The 14811-nt window shown below is 41.3% G+C and overlaps 2 protein-coding genes across 10 annotated transcripts in view; one reads left to right on the top strand and one right to left on the bottom strand.

Annotated features, from left to right (window-relative positions):
* LOC146483797 (sterile alpha motif domain-containing protein 9-like) overlaps nucleotides 1–14811 on the bottom strand; it is a 52573-nt gene that overhangs the window by 26778 nt on the left and 10984 nt on the right. For 5 of the 9 annotated variants that reach the window (XM_085105934.1, XM_085105938.1, XM_085105931.1 and 2 more), the window contains exons 5-9: nucleotides 13952–14278; nucleotides 12776–13005; nucleotides 11565–11718; nucleotides 3843–3933; nucleotides 3323–3394 (exon numbers count right to left, since the gene is read on the bottom strand). In XM_085105934.1, the coding sequence (XP_084962060.1) occupies nucleotides 3323–3394; nucleotides 3843–3933; nucleotides 11565–11718; nucleotides 12776–13005; nucleotides 13952–14278 (874 nt within the window). Of the gene's footprint in view, nucleotides 1–1400; nucleotides 1476–3322; nucleotides 3395–3842; nucleotides 3934–11564; nucleotides 11719–12775; nucleotides 13006–13951; nucleotides 14279–14811 lie in introns of all 9 variants that reach the window. The other 4 variants (XM_085105933.1, XM_085105936.1, XM_085105940.1 and 1 more) reach the window with 3 other exon arrangements.
* On the top strand, nucleotides 5001–11063 carry LOC146483798 (uncharacterized). Its single transcript, XM_085105950.1, has 3 exons — nucleotides 5001–5623; nucleotides 6958–7310; nucleotides 9508–11063. The coding sequence occupies exons 1-3, from the start codon at nucleotides 5385–5387 to the stop codon at nucleotides 10542–10544; spliced, it is 1629 nt and encodes a 542-aa protein (XP_084962076.1). The 5' UTR covers nucleotides 5001–5384; the 3' UTR covers nucleotides 10545–11063.

The raw sequence follows: 14811 nt of genomic DNA, 5'->3' as shown, positions 1-14811 counted from the left end.
AGTGCGGTTTATGACTATGCAGGAAAAGCAGATCTTAGCAAGGGCTATTGAAATCCAAAAAGAAAATTGGGGGTAACCATGCATTTTTCAGAGATAATTAAGCAACAATACTTCCAAAAAGCGCCAAAATATAAAGCAATGTATGGCAGTTTTTCCTAAATAGAAACTTAATTATCTCTGAAAAATGCATGGTTACCCCAAATTTTCTTTTTGGATACCAAGAGCACTTGCTAAGTTCTGCTTTCTCCGCATAGTTTTAAACCGCGCAAAAATATAAATTATACAACGTATGCGCGAGTAACAATAGTAGGCACTGTCCTTAACTACACTAGAAGTTGTCAAATCGTCTGGTATTGGGATACTGCCAAGCTGAAGTTCAACACTACATAGAATTAAAAAGGCTATTACTGGTACAGTTGTATCCTGAAACGACTAGATACTTTCAAATCACCCAATTCTACCAACAAAATACGTAATGTTGTAATTCAAGGAATGTAGTCAGTTTTTAAATAGCGCCAGTGAAAGTGGAAGGTATGCTAAAAGACAATGACAATTTTACATAAGAACTTTGATTTATAAATTGATATTAAGGGTGGTGCCTCATTTTACTACTGCGCATATGTTAGTTTTTGGCTACTGTCACTTAAAATCGGAGGATTATTTTGAACTTGCTACCGCTAAGTCCACGAGAGCCAACCATTTCTATAAACTTTTTATCAAACCTGCAAGACTGAACTGTTATAAACATTGTTTTTTCATTGGGATAATTAAGCTGTGGAGTGACCTACCTAGAGACATAGTTGAAGCTGGTAGCTTTTTCAGTTCCAGACTAAAACTGTACCTCCAGGCTTAATTGAAGAGTTTACCATTATTATTCTGCAAGAAACATTTGTTTTTATCTCGAAATTTTGCTCGGTGACAGACCTATCTTGATTTTTTTTGCGTACAAGCAACATTCAGTATGCCACTTCAAATAGAAATGTTTGGGAGAGAGTTATCTAGTTTTTGTAGGTGAAAAAATGCCTTTTTTTATACAACACAACATCTACTGGATAACTTTTTGACATATTGCCAGAGAAGTGAAAGAATTTAGGGTGCTTTCCAACAAAGATATTTGAAAACGGTAGGTCACCGACTTAGTTTTTGAGATATTTTACAGAAACCGTAATTTAGAGGTCCTTTTTGTAGAGTTCACCTGTTGCCATGGTTACCGCTATGACGTCAGAACTAGCTTTAAAGCATAGCCCAACAACTGAGATACAAAGATGTTTATGGTTTGTTCACATGATCAGATACAAATTTTTGGCAGCTTTCATCATTTCACAAACACTATTACAATGAAAAACCCTTATATGAGGCTCCTGTCACTTGTTCATCGTATCAGATGTTTTTAATCACACCTTCTTTTTGTGTGCGAGATGGATCATCTTCTTCACCTCCAGTGCCACCTTCTTCTGGAGCCTCTTTTGAAAATACTACATAGCAATGAGAAAAAACATAATTTATTATACCATGAGCTTCACAGAGTCAAGTATTCACCAATAAACCTTCTATTTCTATGTGCAAAATCAAATGTTTTCTTAGATTTTACTTCATTCCTTGGAAAACCAAAACCCATGTAAATATTAGATTCAGGAATTGTATCCATCTGCTATATTCAATTTAGTCCACTGAAGTATGGAGATCTTCTTTGAAAAGCTCAATAAAGCTTGCTCAGATCTCCTGACATTTCATGTTACTTGGTATCAGTGTGTGTAAAAAAATGCAATGGAAAAAAATATAAATAGACATTCAATTGTTTGAATAACATGACTGCCACATCTGCTGGAAGCTGCAAGGGCTTCCAAGATAACGTTTTTAGCAGCCAAAGCCAACCATGAGCCCAAGCTCTATGCACCTGTCAACACTGACTAGGCAGGGGAGGGGGAGGGGGAAGAAACTAACACTACACAAAAAAGCTTGAGGTAAATTGTTATTAGACAACTTGCGCCACACTAAATAATTATTGTTGAGACATTACTCTTGAGTCTGGGAAATACAAGGCCGGACAGCTGATTGAAGTCCGGAGAGCTGATGCATAACTCAGCTTAATTCCTATTTAAGGACGGTGCCTTCTAATACAGAGGTATTTTAGTGCGGTTTATGACTATGCAGGAAAAGCAGATCTTAGCAAGGGCTATTGAAATCCAAAAAGAAAATTGGGGGTAACCATGCATTTTTCAGAGATAATTAAGCAACAATACTTCCAAAAAGCGCCAAAATATAAAGCAATGTATGGCAGTTTTTCCTAAATAGAAACTTAATTATCTCTGAAAAATGCATGGCTACCCCAAATTTTCTTTTTGGATACCAAGAGCACCTGCTAAGTTCTGCTTTCTCCGCATAGTTTTAAACCGCGCAAAAATATAAATTATACAACGTATGCGCGAGTAACAATAGTAGGCACTGTCCTTAACTACACTAGAAGTTGTCAAATCGTCTGGTATTGGGATACTGCCAAGCTGAAGTTCAACACTACATAGAATTAAAAAGGCTATTACTGGTACAGTTGTATCTTGAAACGACTAGATACTTTCAAATCACCCAATTCTACCAACAAAATACGTAATGTTGTAATTCAAGGAATGTAGTCAGTTTTTAAATAGCGCCAGTGAAAGTGGAAGGTATGCTAAAAGACAATGACAATTTTACATAAGAACTTTGATTTATAAATTGATATTAAGGGTGGTGCCTCATTTTACTACTGCGCATATGTTAGTTTTTGGCTACTGTCACTTAAAATCGGAGGATTATTTTGAACTTGCTACCGCTAAGTCCACGAGAGCCAACCATTTCTATAAACTTTTTATCAAACCTGCAAGACTGAACTGTTATAAACATTGTTTTTTCATTGGGATAATTAAGCTGTGGAGTGACCTACCTAGAGACATAGTTGAAGCTGGTAGCTTTTTCAGTTCCAGACTAAAACTGTACCTCCAGGCTTAATTGAAGAGTTTACCATTATTATTCTAAAAATTTTCTTAATTCTTAATTCTTGATATTTTATTTCTCATAAACTTTCTGCATGTTTTATGTTGGGGAGTATTAACATAGGGATAACCTCGTAACTTAGGTTTGCATCTTGAATAAAAACTATGTATGTATGTATGCATCCTGAATTGGGATGGCTCAAGGAACACCGACTTCTTTTTAGGATGGTGTCTACTAACAGAACATATTCAAATTCTCAGTTTTCAACTGGCTTTGGTATGGTTTCGTCTGGTCTGGTTTGGCTTTGCTACTGTACTTTCTAAAACTTTTGGATGGCCATGCAAGTAATTACCATCTTTCTGTGAGTCAGCTGCATCTTCTTTACCTCCACTGGCACCTTTGTCTGGCACTTTTTTCGGTTTTACTACAGATGTACATAATAGCAACAAAATTAATATTATAAGCACTTGGCTTGTTATTGCAGTGGGTAGCAATATTGAATTAATTAAAAATAATTTACAGCTTGTCATTATTATGGTAGTAAAAAAGTAAAAAAGCAGCAAGAAACAGTGGCTCTATCACAGCGTCCACCATATTTATTTGATTAACCGCCCAAGGCGCTTATTTAATTTTGGGCCCATTTGAGGTGGGCGCTTATTATTTTCCCAACATTTTCAGCAAACGAGGACATTTTTAGAGAATAACAAAGCAGAGGATAACAAGTTTATTTCGCTTCAGCAAGACAAAACAAAGTGCTAAAGCTAACATAAACAGTAAAAAATTTCATTGACAACCATATCTAAAAATAATTTTGGTACACAACTGATGCTCCTCTTACTTCACACTGGGCTAGTACAGAAAGGTTTCCTTACCTCCACCTTTAAGAGAACCAGTACACAGTACTAGCGTCAGACTCTCTTGGTTGTCACAGAGAAGACCTCTTAAGTTTATACTATCACACAACTGTAAAAAGAAATGTGCCGTGCATGCATTAAACAAAGAGATCCGACTAAAGACAGTGCCTAAAGCTCTAGACTAGGGACCTGGTGGAATTGCCCACGCACAAGTATACAGTTTTAGCCACGGAGCCGCCATTGGCACCGTGAGCTGGGATAACAAGCGACATAAGCCAGGAGGAATCCCCTCTTCCCCATTCCCTTCACAGCTTTGCAGCTCATTCTTATGGCTCTGCCGACCAAAACAGTAACTTTTCCTTCACCCAACATCTCACCAGCTACACTGGCGAGTCTAAGGCCCTAGAAAAGGTCATCAGTAAGATGTACTGAGTTTCTTTGTTTGCCTGTTTGTTTTCAATTAGCCCATAAGCAGACTCTGCTACATGGGATTCTCTGTTTAGCTGCAGTGTCCTCTATGGATCACAAGACAACAGTATATTAGGGATGACAACTGAAATTTTAAGTCTGCAAAATGGCCTTGCAAAAGGAATCAACACTCTGAGAATGGGTTCACTCCAAAACACTGACACTATGCAACCTGTAAGATTTTACTAAATTTTTATGAATCTGTATTTTTTCCAAAGACATTCACCATCGCTGATTTCTAACCCAAACAACAAGCTCACTAGTATTAACTTTGTTTTTTAAAAGTTCCCCAGTAGACCCAAAACACTCAAATTAAATTTAAACAAGGGAGCCTGAAAAAAGGCTGTTTGAATAAAGTTTCTTATTTCACTAAGAAAAATAGTAATAAGCTGGCGCTTCTGAGCGATGGTAGTTCATGTATAAGGATGTATACAGGTATACCAAAATACACCTACCCCCCCCCCCCCCATTTGTTTTTGCTTATAATAAATAAGTCTGTTTAAAATTACCAGAAGATCCGCAAAAAAACTGGATTTGCTTTAATCTACAAGTGTATCATTTTTTGTGGCCTGGCAAAGCTTCAAAAAAAAACAAAACAAAAAACAAAAACAAAAAAAACGCCAAAAACAATGCTATTTTGTTTCACAGTTGAGTTTTGGGGCCCTTGAGCTTTTTTTTTTTCAAACAGCCTTTTTTCAGGCTTAAAGTTTTACAACATAATTGTAAAACGCAGTTAATGGAGCGTGACGCTCTTGAGCTCAGTTGTTACTGTGTCAACAGTTAGCATTACGTAATGCAAATTGGTCATGGATGTACTTTTACTCTCCTTGTACAATACCTATTCTTCTAGCATGTTGCAATACCGTCTGTTACATTTATATCCTTCGTTTTGTATGGCTAAAGGTATAAATACCTCTATTCATGTCTCGTTCAGCGCTACGTGAATCTCTTGTATTCGATAGTACTTTACTTGCCATTGGCTTAGTCCTACACATATGTCTAACTATAAAAGGTCTAGTAAAAGTCCGAGTATCACTCGCTTGCTGTATTACCTACTGTAAGGTCTACCTTTAGTGTCTCTATTTTGTAATTATGGCTCGTCCACGTGGGAATCTCAAAGCCGCTACTGGTCGCGCTCGCAAACAGGATAATCTCTCGTCCTTATCCACTGAGGTGCTTTGCCTACGCCTTCAGGCCCTGAATCTACCGATTACTGGTAGTAAAGCCTATTTGGTTTCGCGCCTACAGGCTGTCCAACATCCTCGTGCGGCTCCTCGTACAAAGCCCGGTCGCGTACAGAAACGCTCCATTACAACTTCACGCCGATTTAAGTGTGTACCCCAAATTTTGGGGTCGTTAAGTATTCATATATTCAAGCTATTGTTCTCTCTTTTGTCGAACAATTTCCGACAATAGAGCATGTTTCCGAAGATTGCAAGGCCTTTGAAGTAGGTGAGATATTTTATTTTTTGTTTTAGAGTTTTCTGCTGGCCTGTGGAAGCTTCCTGGGGAGGCTAGAGAAATGAGTCACCATGAACACATCGACTTACAACGCGCCGCTCCAGTATCGAGAGTTTTAAAAACAACTTCCCGTCCTGCAAACTAACGAATAATTAATAAACAAATTTCGTTCGTTAAACGGATACATGGATTTGCCGATTTGTTCATCTGTCATCTTTAATGACAGCGATCTATAACAGATTCTCGCTTTTCAGCTAAAAGTTAGAGCATCGCTGAATATAAAATGTAAATAAGGTGACTGAAAAGAGCGCGTGCCTACATAGGCCAAAGAGCTGATGTGATTGTTTGTCAATGCGTCATTAAGTATAATCAGAATGCGACTTCCACGCTGAGTTTCCCTTTTGTTTCTTCCTTTTTTGGTCTGATATTTTGGAATCTCTTCGCTAGAAGCAAGTATTTTAGAAACATAAACTTAATTACGATCGACCACGTCTTCACTCGTAACAAACAAAGCGCACAACATCAAATACCAGTTTGCTTACAGTGAATTACAATTGGAACTCTTTTGACTCTTTCATAGCTCCTAGGGTGCTTTCTTTAGGGAATACAAATCAATGTTTTAGCGTTTTCGTAAAAAAAAGTAATCATTAAACAGATGGTATTGATTTCCACGCGTCGGGAAGATGATGATGCCATGCACAAATTTAATTAAGCACAATAACTTCGCCGCTCTAAGCACCGCTTGGCAAAAAATATCGAAACTCGGCTTACAGTGATCAAAACACCACGCTCAGAATCTCTTTTTAAAGCTCTCAAAAGGCTCTTCGTTCACTGATATAAATAACAGTTTAAAGTATTTTGCAAAGAACTTAAAACCATCAAACGTCTGCAGTGATTCCTCGCATTTCCTATTGATAACAAGAACAAAGGGAATACTCTCGCAACTTCGCGGCTCAAGGCTGCTTAATTAGACAATTGTTCCTGTCTTTTGAATTCGCATCTTGGTCTTCCCGCAAAGTTCTCACCTTTTGTCAACCGAGTAAAAACGAGCTAATTTCGCGGCTGCCGAAGTGAATGCCCAAAGGAATAAAGAGAGCCTTCAGGCAACAAAATCCAGTGGAGTCACCCATTTCTCAATGACACACTTAAATCGGCGTGAAGTTGTAATGTCGGCTAGGCAGCATAAAGACTGTTCCGCTGAAAGCCAACCAGCTGTTGCTGTTGCTGTTGATTTCGACGGGGACGCCAGCGAAGTTTCGTCCGGTAGCTCGGTGGCCGACCTCGATGATCTCCTCGATTTTCCTCCGCCTGGTTTTCGGGCGGACCAGGAGACGTCGCCTTCTTCACAGCCGTTCACTGAGACGCAAATGGCTGCCATTCAGGATACGGTTCGTTCATCCCTCGAACAGGCGCTGCAGAGTTTTCCTTTCCAACCCACGTATCTTGCCAACGCTACGCCTGCCACTACGAAACTGCCACAATGCAGACCAGGTGCAGCTACTCCTCTGGGCCTTACTCGCCCCCTAGACAAGAGCTTAACAGACAAGATTCTACGGGGTGAGTACATTGACTTTACAATGTTATTGCCTGATTCATTAACTCGGCCCCAGACTCCCAACATCCAGCTTCGTTTAGATGACTCGGTCCCAGGCTCTTCCGCCCCTCTGACCATGGTACGCAAACGGAAACCTGTTATTGACACTTTTCATAAGTGGTTAGATGCCTACACTGCCTATATGTTAGTGATCGTTGAGTCGTACCCTCGGCGATCGCTCGAGCTGCTGAAATACCAACAAATTATAAGCAGAGCAGCTACAAAATTTAAGGGTCTGGCCTTCCTCTCCTATGATGAACAGTTTCGTCGTAGGGCCGCCTACGATCTAACTCTCAACTGGGACCAGGTTGATTTGGAACTCTGGACCGTGACCTTCTCTGGCCTTGCTAAGCCACACTGTCTTGTCTGCTCCAGCCAGTAACACAGCCAAAGCGACTGCCCCAGTGCCAACCCGTCCCGCCCGCAGCCTAAGAGTGGATCCGTCTGCTTGCGCTTCAACCGGTCGTCTGGGTGTGCCTCCAGTCCTTGCCTGTTCCCGCACGTCTGCCGTCGCTGTCGATCTTCTGCCCACTCCATTATCAACTGCCCCAGCGGTTTCTCCAAGAGTGGTCAACGACACCATGGTTCTAACAGCTCCAGCGACAGAAGCAAGAGATAAAGTCAAGTTTCTTGCCCAGAACTCTGTACCATCAGTATCCACCCCTATTAATGTAGTTGTTTTAGAACTGGAACTTTCTCGGTACCCTGATCGTATTTTTGTTAGTAACGTAATTAATTCTCTTCGTTATGGTACACATGTCGGCTATACTGGTCCTCATAAACCCCGCGTATCTCGAAATCTCATATCAGCTATTCAGCACCCCGAGGTAGTTTCAGGTAATCTTCGCAAGGAGCTTGGTTTGGGTCGGGTGGCAGGGCCATTCAATTCCCCTCCCCTCCCTAATATCCAATGTCACCCTGTGGGTGTGGTACCCAAAAAACACTCTTCAGAATGGCGCACGATCTATCACTTATCCTACCCAGAGGGCGATAGTATAAACGATCATATCCCTAAGGACCCCTACACTCTTCAGTATGTTCGGGTGGACTATGCCATACATATCCTCCAGTCCCTGGGCCTGGGTTCTTTCATGGCTAAAACTGATCTTAAATCAGCCTTTCGCCTTATCCCCATTCATCCCGACGATTGGCACCTCCTTGGGATACACTGGCAGGACCAGTACTATGTTGATCTCTACCTCCCCTTTGGGCTTCGCTCAGCCCCTTTCCTCTTTAATCAGTTTTCGGACGCCCTAGAATGGATATTGAAGCACAATTACGGGTTGCAGCATGTCCTGCATATTCTGGACGATTTTTTCATCGCTGAACAATCCCGCATGCAGTGCCTCACCAGTTTTAGTACGTTACTCCGCCTTTTCATGTCCGTGGGTGCTCCGGTGGTCGTGTCAAAAACCCTGGGCCCCTCCCAAGTACTTGAATTTATGGGTATTGAGCTAGATACCGTGCCTATGGAGGCCAGGCTTCCCGAGGACAAACTTCAGCGCACCCGGGATTTACTCAACTCTTTTACCCAGCGCCGGTTCGTACGCTTAGTAGAACTCCAATCCCTTATCGGAACTCTTCAATTCGCATGTAAGGTAGTAGTTCCTGGGCGAACCTTTCTGCAGCGTATGATAAACCTTACCAGGGGGGTCCCTAGCCGCTTTCACCATATCCGTCTAAACAAAGAGCATTTTCAAGGATCTAACCATGTGGAAAGCTTTCCTTGCTGGGTGGCATGGGCGGTCTTTCTTTTTAGACAACACGGTTACCCCTTCTCCGGATTTGGAATTATATACTGATGCCGCCAGTTCTATTGGTTTTGGGGGTTATTCTAATGGTCAATGGTTTCAGGGAAGGTGGCCCCCTCATCTTCAGTTGGACTCAACTCGGGGTATCAGTATAGAGTGGCAGGAACTTTTCCCGATAGTTGTTGCATGCGCCATCTGGTTCCCGCGTTTCTCGGGGAAACGAATTCAATTTTGGTGCGACAACGAATCAGTCGTTGCCATCATTAACTCGGGCCATTCAAAGGTCCCTCGTATCATGGACCTTCTTAGGTTCCTTGTCCTCATCTCCATGAAACATAATTTCTATGTCAGAGCTCGTCACGTCCCCGGGGTCTCTAACGAAATTGCTGATGCCCTCTCACGTTTTCAGGACTCTCGATTCCAGGCAGTGGCTCCCTAGGCAGAGACCATCCCCTGTACCATCCCGCCTTTGCTCATGACCCTCTAAGGGAGGAAGTCCAAACTTACGCGAACTGGGGTCTGGCATGGAGTACCAACCGTACATATGGGTCAGGGGAAAAACGGTTCATCCGATTTTGCCTTATGAACCGAATTATGTCCAGCGAAGGGGATATACTTCCAGCCACAGAAGGTACTCTGGTTTATTTTGCTTCATACCTTGCCAGGACAGTTAGGCATAGTACCATTAAGCTCTATTTATCCGCTGTTCGTAATCTACATATCACTTGTGGGCATGGTGATCCTCTCCAGGGTAAATTACTTCTGGGAAAGGTTCTTCGGGGAATCCTTCGTTACCAGGGCCAGACCCGCATCCTCCGTCAACCTGTCACTCCGGGGGTGCTGCTGGCTATTCAGCCCATACTTCGCACGTGGTTGGGGGAACGAGATTTTTCACTGATTTGGGCGGCCTTTACCTTAGCCTTTTTTTCAATTCTTTGGTGTAGTGAATTCACATATCAAGGGACCTTTAAGTTTTGCCCTCAGTTTGATTTATCTGTATCATTTCATCCTAGTCTGGCTCGCCCGCAGCAGATGTCAATTTTTCTTAAGGCTTCTAAGACTGATGCCTTTCGCCACGGGCACACGCTCGTTATTGCGTGTTCCGCTTCGCAGGTTTGCGCAGTGACTGCTATGTGCAATTATTTTCTAGCTGCTCGTCCCCGTGGGCCGCTTTTTGTCTTTCAGTCGGGCCGTTTACTTACCAGGTCGGTGGTCGTTAACCTCCTACGGGATGCAGCACGCAATGCCGGTGTACCCCATAATTCCCTCAAAGGGCACAGTTTTCGTATCGGTGCTGCTTCAACAGCGGCTGCTGCAGGCATGCCAGACTGGCTTATTAAAGTCTTACGAAGGTGGTCTTCAGACTGCTATCAGCTTTACATACGCACGCCCCGCAATGTGTTGCTGTCTGCTGCGCCGCGCATGGCCGGCGTTACTTTCCCGTAATTGTTGTTTTTAGTTGGCTTGGGGGGATACTTTCTTCGCAAGTATCTGTGGCGGTTAAGTCTCGCAGCGACTTCCCCAAGCTTTGTGTTTTTAGGCTATTTTTAGCTCTATAACCTTGAAGCTTGTTATATGCTTTTATCCAGCGCATGCCGGCGGAGTCAGCTCGTAGCGCTGCGGAATATTAGGCTTGAGCTGGTTTTAAAAAATGCCAATCCTCTTTGCACTATGCTGGCCGGAGGTTTCAGTTCGTAGTGCCGTGGAGAGTTAGGCTATTAGATTGTTTTAGTTTTGGACCTGCCTACAACTTGTCCGATCCAGCGCTGGTCATTAATACAGTTTAATAGCGCTGGGGAGATAAGTAAGGCTTTATGGTCACGCTATGGGAGTCGTCTGTCACGCCGATCGCGGAGCGGTGTTCCCCCTTTACGCCAAACATCACGTTGTTATTATTTGTCTGTTGAGATCTCTAGTTAACTTTATGGTAATAGGAACTGCGACATAAACCCCTGTTTAAATTTAATTTGAGTGTTTTGGGTCTACTGGGGAACTTTGACTTACTAGTTAGGTTGTTGTTTGGGTTGACATTAGCTTAACCTTTGAATAAAACCAAAGAAAATGAGTTATATCAATTAACCCAAAGCTACATTAAACCTGAGAAAATTTACGAAACGCGTTAATAAAGGGATTATGCAACAAAAGTTTGCGTGCTCGCCCAGTGAACTTTAATGGTGTTTGGAGATTGATGGCGGCTATTTATTTATTTTTTTTCGTGGTATGTCTGTAAAGTAGCTGATTAGCTGAGAACATTTACAGCGTGAAATCAAGGGTATTGTACTGTATTGTATTATGACATTGGTAACAGATGAATAGCAAAACATGTAAAATGTTATTTATGATACAGTACATTGTAGATGGCTTTAACCCTTATTAACACGTCAAAAACTGAAATTTTGAAAATTTCTTGGAAAAAAGGCCGAGCTGAGCCCTTAAGTATATCCATCCTTTCTTTCAGTAGCTTACCTTTTTGTCATTGCAATAGAGAAACTGGTCTTTAACAGGGAGCCCAGTCCTATCCATTAACTCATTCTTCACATCAGCAACTGATGGGGGGCTGGTAAACTGTAAGCACAGTGGACCAAGGTAGTCATGGTCAATAATGACCTGGGTGTGTGAACTGTTAATTGAAAAAAGGGGTTTTTTGTAAATGCTATCATATTTTTCAATCAATCAAGTCAAATAATGAACGTTTTGTTAATTTTCTTCCAAAAATGACAAAGTAAAGGAAGATGTGCAATGTGGCTAAATGTAATTTAGATGAAATGAAGTTCATCCAGGTTGGCAGTCTAGATGGTGGCACACATTTGCAGGGGTGCCCAGTAAGTGACAGGGGAGCCCTAAAGACTTAAAGTGTAGTGCTAATGTTTATGAAATTCATTGTCAAGTTCTGCTTGTCTCAGGCAATTTGAAAACCTAGTTATAGTTTCCTCCACCTCCACCCCCATCCCCACCCCACTCCCTTTCAGGTCAGGTTTATAACACATAGGTACATTCTGGACACTGAATGTTACTTTTAGTCTGGATGTGATGGTCCTGTTGGTGGTTGCCGCCCTCAGGTTTGCCAAGGAAGCCTGGGCATTCAGCTTCAACTCTCAAGGCTCCACCATCTTAACAACCTCATCTATTCCTAATGAGTTTTATCCAGGCTGGAATAACTGACTAGTCCACACACCATGACATTTTAGGAACAAAACAAAGCCACAAAAAGAGAAATCATTACAACTTCACGCCGATTTAAGTGTGCCCCAAATTTTGGGGTCGTTAAGTATTCATATATTCAAGCTATTGTTCTCTCTTTTGTCGAACAATTTCTGACAATAAGGCATGTTTCTGAAGATTGCAAACTCTTTGAAGTAGGTGAGATATTTTATCTCTCCCTGGGGAAGCTCGAGAAATGAATCACCATGATCACGTTGACTCGCAACGTGCCGCTTCAGGATCGAGATTTTTAAAAACAACTTCCCGTCCTGCAAACTAACGAACAATCAATAAACAAATCCTGTTTGCTAAACGGATGCATGGATTTGCCGATTTGTCTACAGCGTTCTATAAAAGATTCTCGCTTTTCAGCTAAAAATTAGTTAGGAAATCAATGTTTTGCCATGAAGAAATATGGTGGCCAATGAAAAGCTCCAAGATCATTAGTTTTTCTAGAAACAAACACCCAGCTGTACCTCAAGAGGCTGCCAGGATTAGCATTATTCTGGTCATTTGCAGGTCCCACTTTCAACACTGCAACCTTTTCCTCTGCCTTTTTTAACATCTGGTCCTTTTCATGAACCACTGGTTTGACCATTCCTGTAGTGTCAGCAGTCTCCTCTACACTGGAAGTGTTGCACTTGCTTTCAGGACACAAAAGACCAAATTGAAATGACTCACTTCTGTGAATCTGCAGCTTTGACGTCTGGGGAAAAAATGTCAATAAATGATTGAGACATTTTTTTAAATCAAAATCATCAAATTATGGAAAGGAACAATGGGGTCTTGACAATCTGCGAGCCAGCAAGCCAGCGAGCCATGCGAGGCAGACGTGCAAGGCACTGATCAGGTTAGCCTAAGAAACACTCAGGTTAGCCTAAATAGCACGCAGGTTAGCTTAAGTAGCTCCCCGGTTAGCTTAATGGTTAGCATTTATGTTGGGGGTTGTTTGTGCCTCGCAAGCCTCGCATGGCTCACATGGCTTGCACGTTTGGTTTGCATGGCTCGCACGTTTGGCTCGCTGGCTCGCACATTGGCCACACTCGGAACAATGCTTCAATCTCTCCAGCCTTGCACTTTCGTCAAATTGGTACCCCTCAGTTCTAAAACTGTCACGAAACAGCAGTAAGAGAGAACAAATAACGTATACCACAAATATGTCTGCATTCTAATCTAAAATATGCCTTTTTGTGCAAGCCAAAGCTTGTGAAAATGAGGAAACTTGACCCTGTTTAATTTAACTGTGTTGTAAGCCATTAATACAATAATTTTACCGTTATCATTTAGATGTGTGAGCTCATGAATCCTGGATTTAAACAATCTGGTACAACGTCCATGACAAACCTGCTTCAACACATCAGTTTTATTCACAATGTTGTTGAAAATGCTCCATTTTGAAAAAAGAAACAACTTAATTCGTTACAAATAATTAATTTGGATCAGTTACCACTTATTTGTTAAACATTATTGTTTTCAAATATTCTTACTACTGCACTTAACATGCTGGGAAAGCAAGCTAAATTAAAAAAAAAATTGTTTCCACCAGATTCAAGTGACCAGTGATCAAAACAGATAGAATAGCAGGAGAATTTGCCAATCTCCAGTACCAAATGAAACACACTAAATAAATAACTGAATTGTTGACAACAAACCTGCTTTTTCCTCTTTTTATGCCTGGGTCTCTTTCTTGATATAGTTGATCCAACATCACCAAACCAGACTGTCAAATCATCTTGCTTCTTCCTCTTTCTCTTAGGCTTGGAAAGTGACAGCATGCTGTAGTCAGGAGTAAACTGATGAACATGAGATGGTGGCATGTACTTGGCTGGTTTGGGTGGAATTATTGTTTTCACTGTAGCTACATCAGGTTTTTTCTGGGGTTTAAAGTTCTGAAACTCCTTTCGCCTGAATGACTGTTTGACATAAGGACAAGCCTTCAACTGGTAGAGTTGCCCAACATCATCACAATACAGCAGTGTCTACAAAAAATAACAAATTAGAAACTAGCACTGAACAAATGGAAAATAAGAGAACAATTTTATTAGAGAAATCCACGATCAATCATTTTTATTTTACATGTAGTTGTTTAGATATACTATAATAGTTAAACCAACAACATAAGCGCAGTGTGTAGTTCCAGGAAATATCTGTTGTGGTTCAATTTGCTTTAATTAACTCATAATATCAAAGAACAAATTCCCCTGTCTTATCCCCATACTTTTCTTACGGATATCTCCTGGAAAAATACAATTGAATAAATGCCATGGTATGTTTTAAGCCTGGCAAATACACAATGTGTTATTCAGTAAGTGACACAGGCCCAAGGAGAGTTTAAGCTATGACTTTCCAATAACTACATGTAGTTCATAGGTTCGATTACTGTTGGGAGCCTAGAACTCGGATTTCTAGGCTCAGACACATCATTCTACTGATAATAATTATCACACAGTTTGTATGTATTTTAAGTGAACTTAATCGCCACTGGTTACCGAAACATGAAATTTCACCAAGT

The sequence above is a fragment of the Pavona decussata genome, unplaced genomic scaffold (assembly GCF_977016875.1).
Source record: "Pavona decussata unplaced genomic scaffold, jaPavDecu1.1 SCAFFOLD_38, whole genome shotgun sequence".
NCBI classification, from domain to species: domain Eukaryota; kingdom Metazoa; phylum Cnidaria; class Anthozoa; order Scleractinia; family Agariciidae; genus Pavona; species Pavona decussata.
This window is presented reverse-complemented; position numbering and strand designations above follow the sequence as displayed.

Excerpts from the sequence above, each read along its gene's own strand:
- LOC146483798 (XM_085105950.1), top strand. The coding sequence starts at position 5,385 with ATGGCTCGTCCACGTGGGAATCTCAAAGCCGCTACTGGTCGCGCTCGC. Across the intron at positions 5,624-6,957 it reads ACAACTTCACGCCGATTTAA|CCAACCAGCTGTTGCTGTTG; the intron begins GTGTGTACCCCA and ends TTCCGCTGAAAG. Across the intron at positions 7,311-9,507 it reads AACAGACAAGATTCTACGGG|GACTCTCGATTCCAGGCAGT; the intron begins GTGAGTACATTG and ends TCACGTTTTCAG.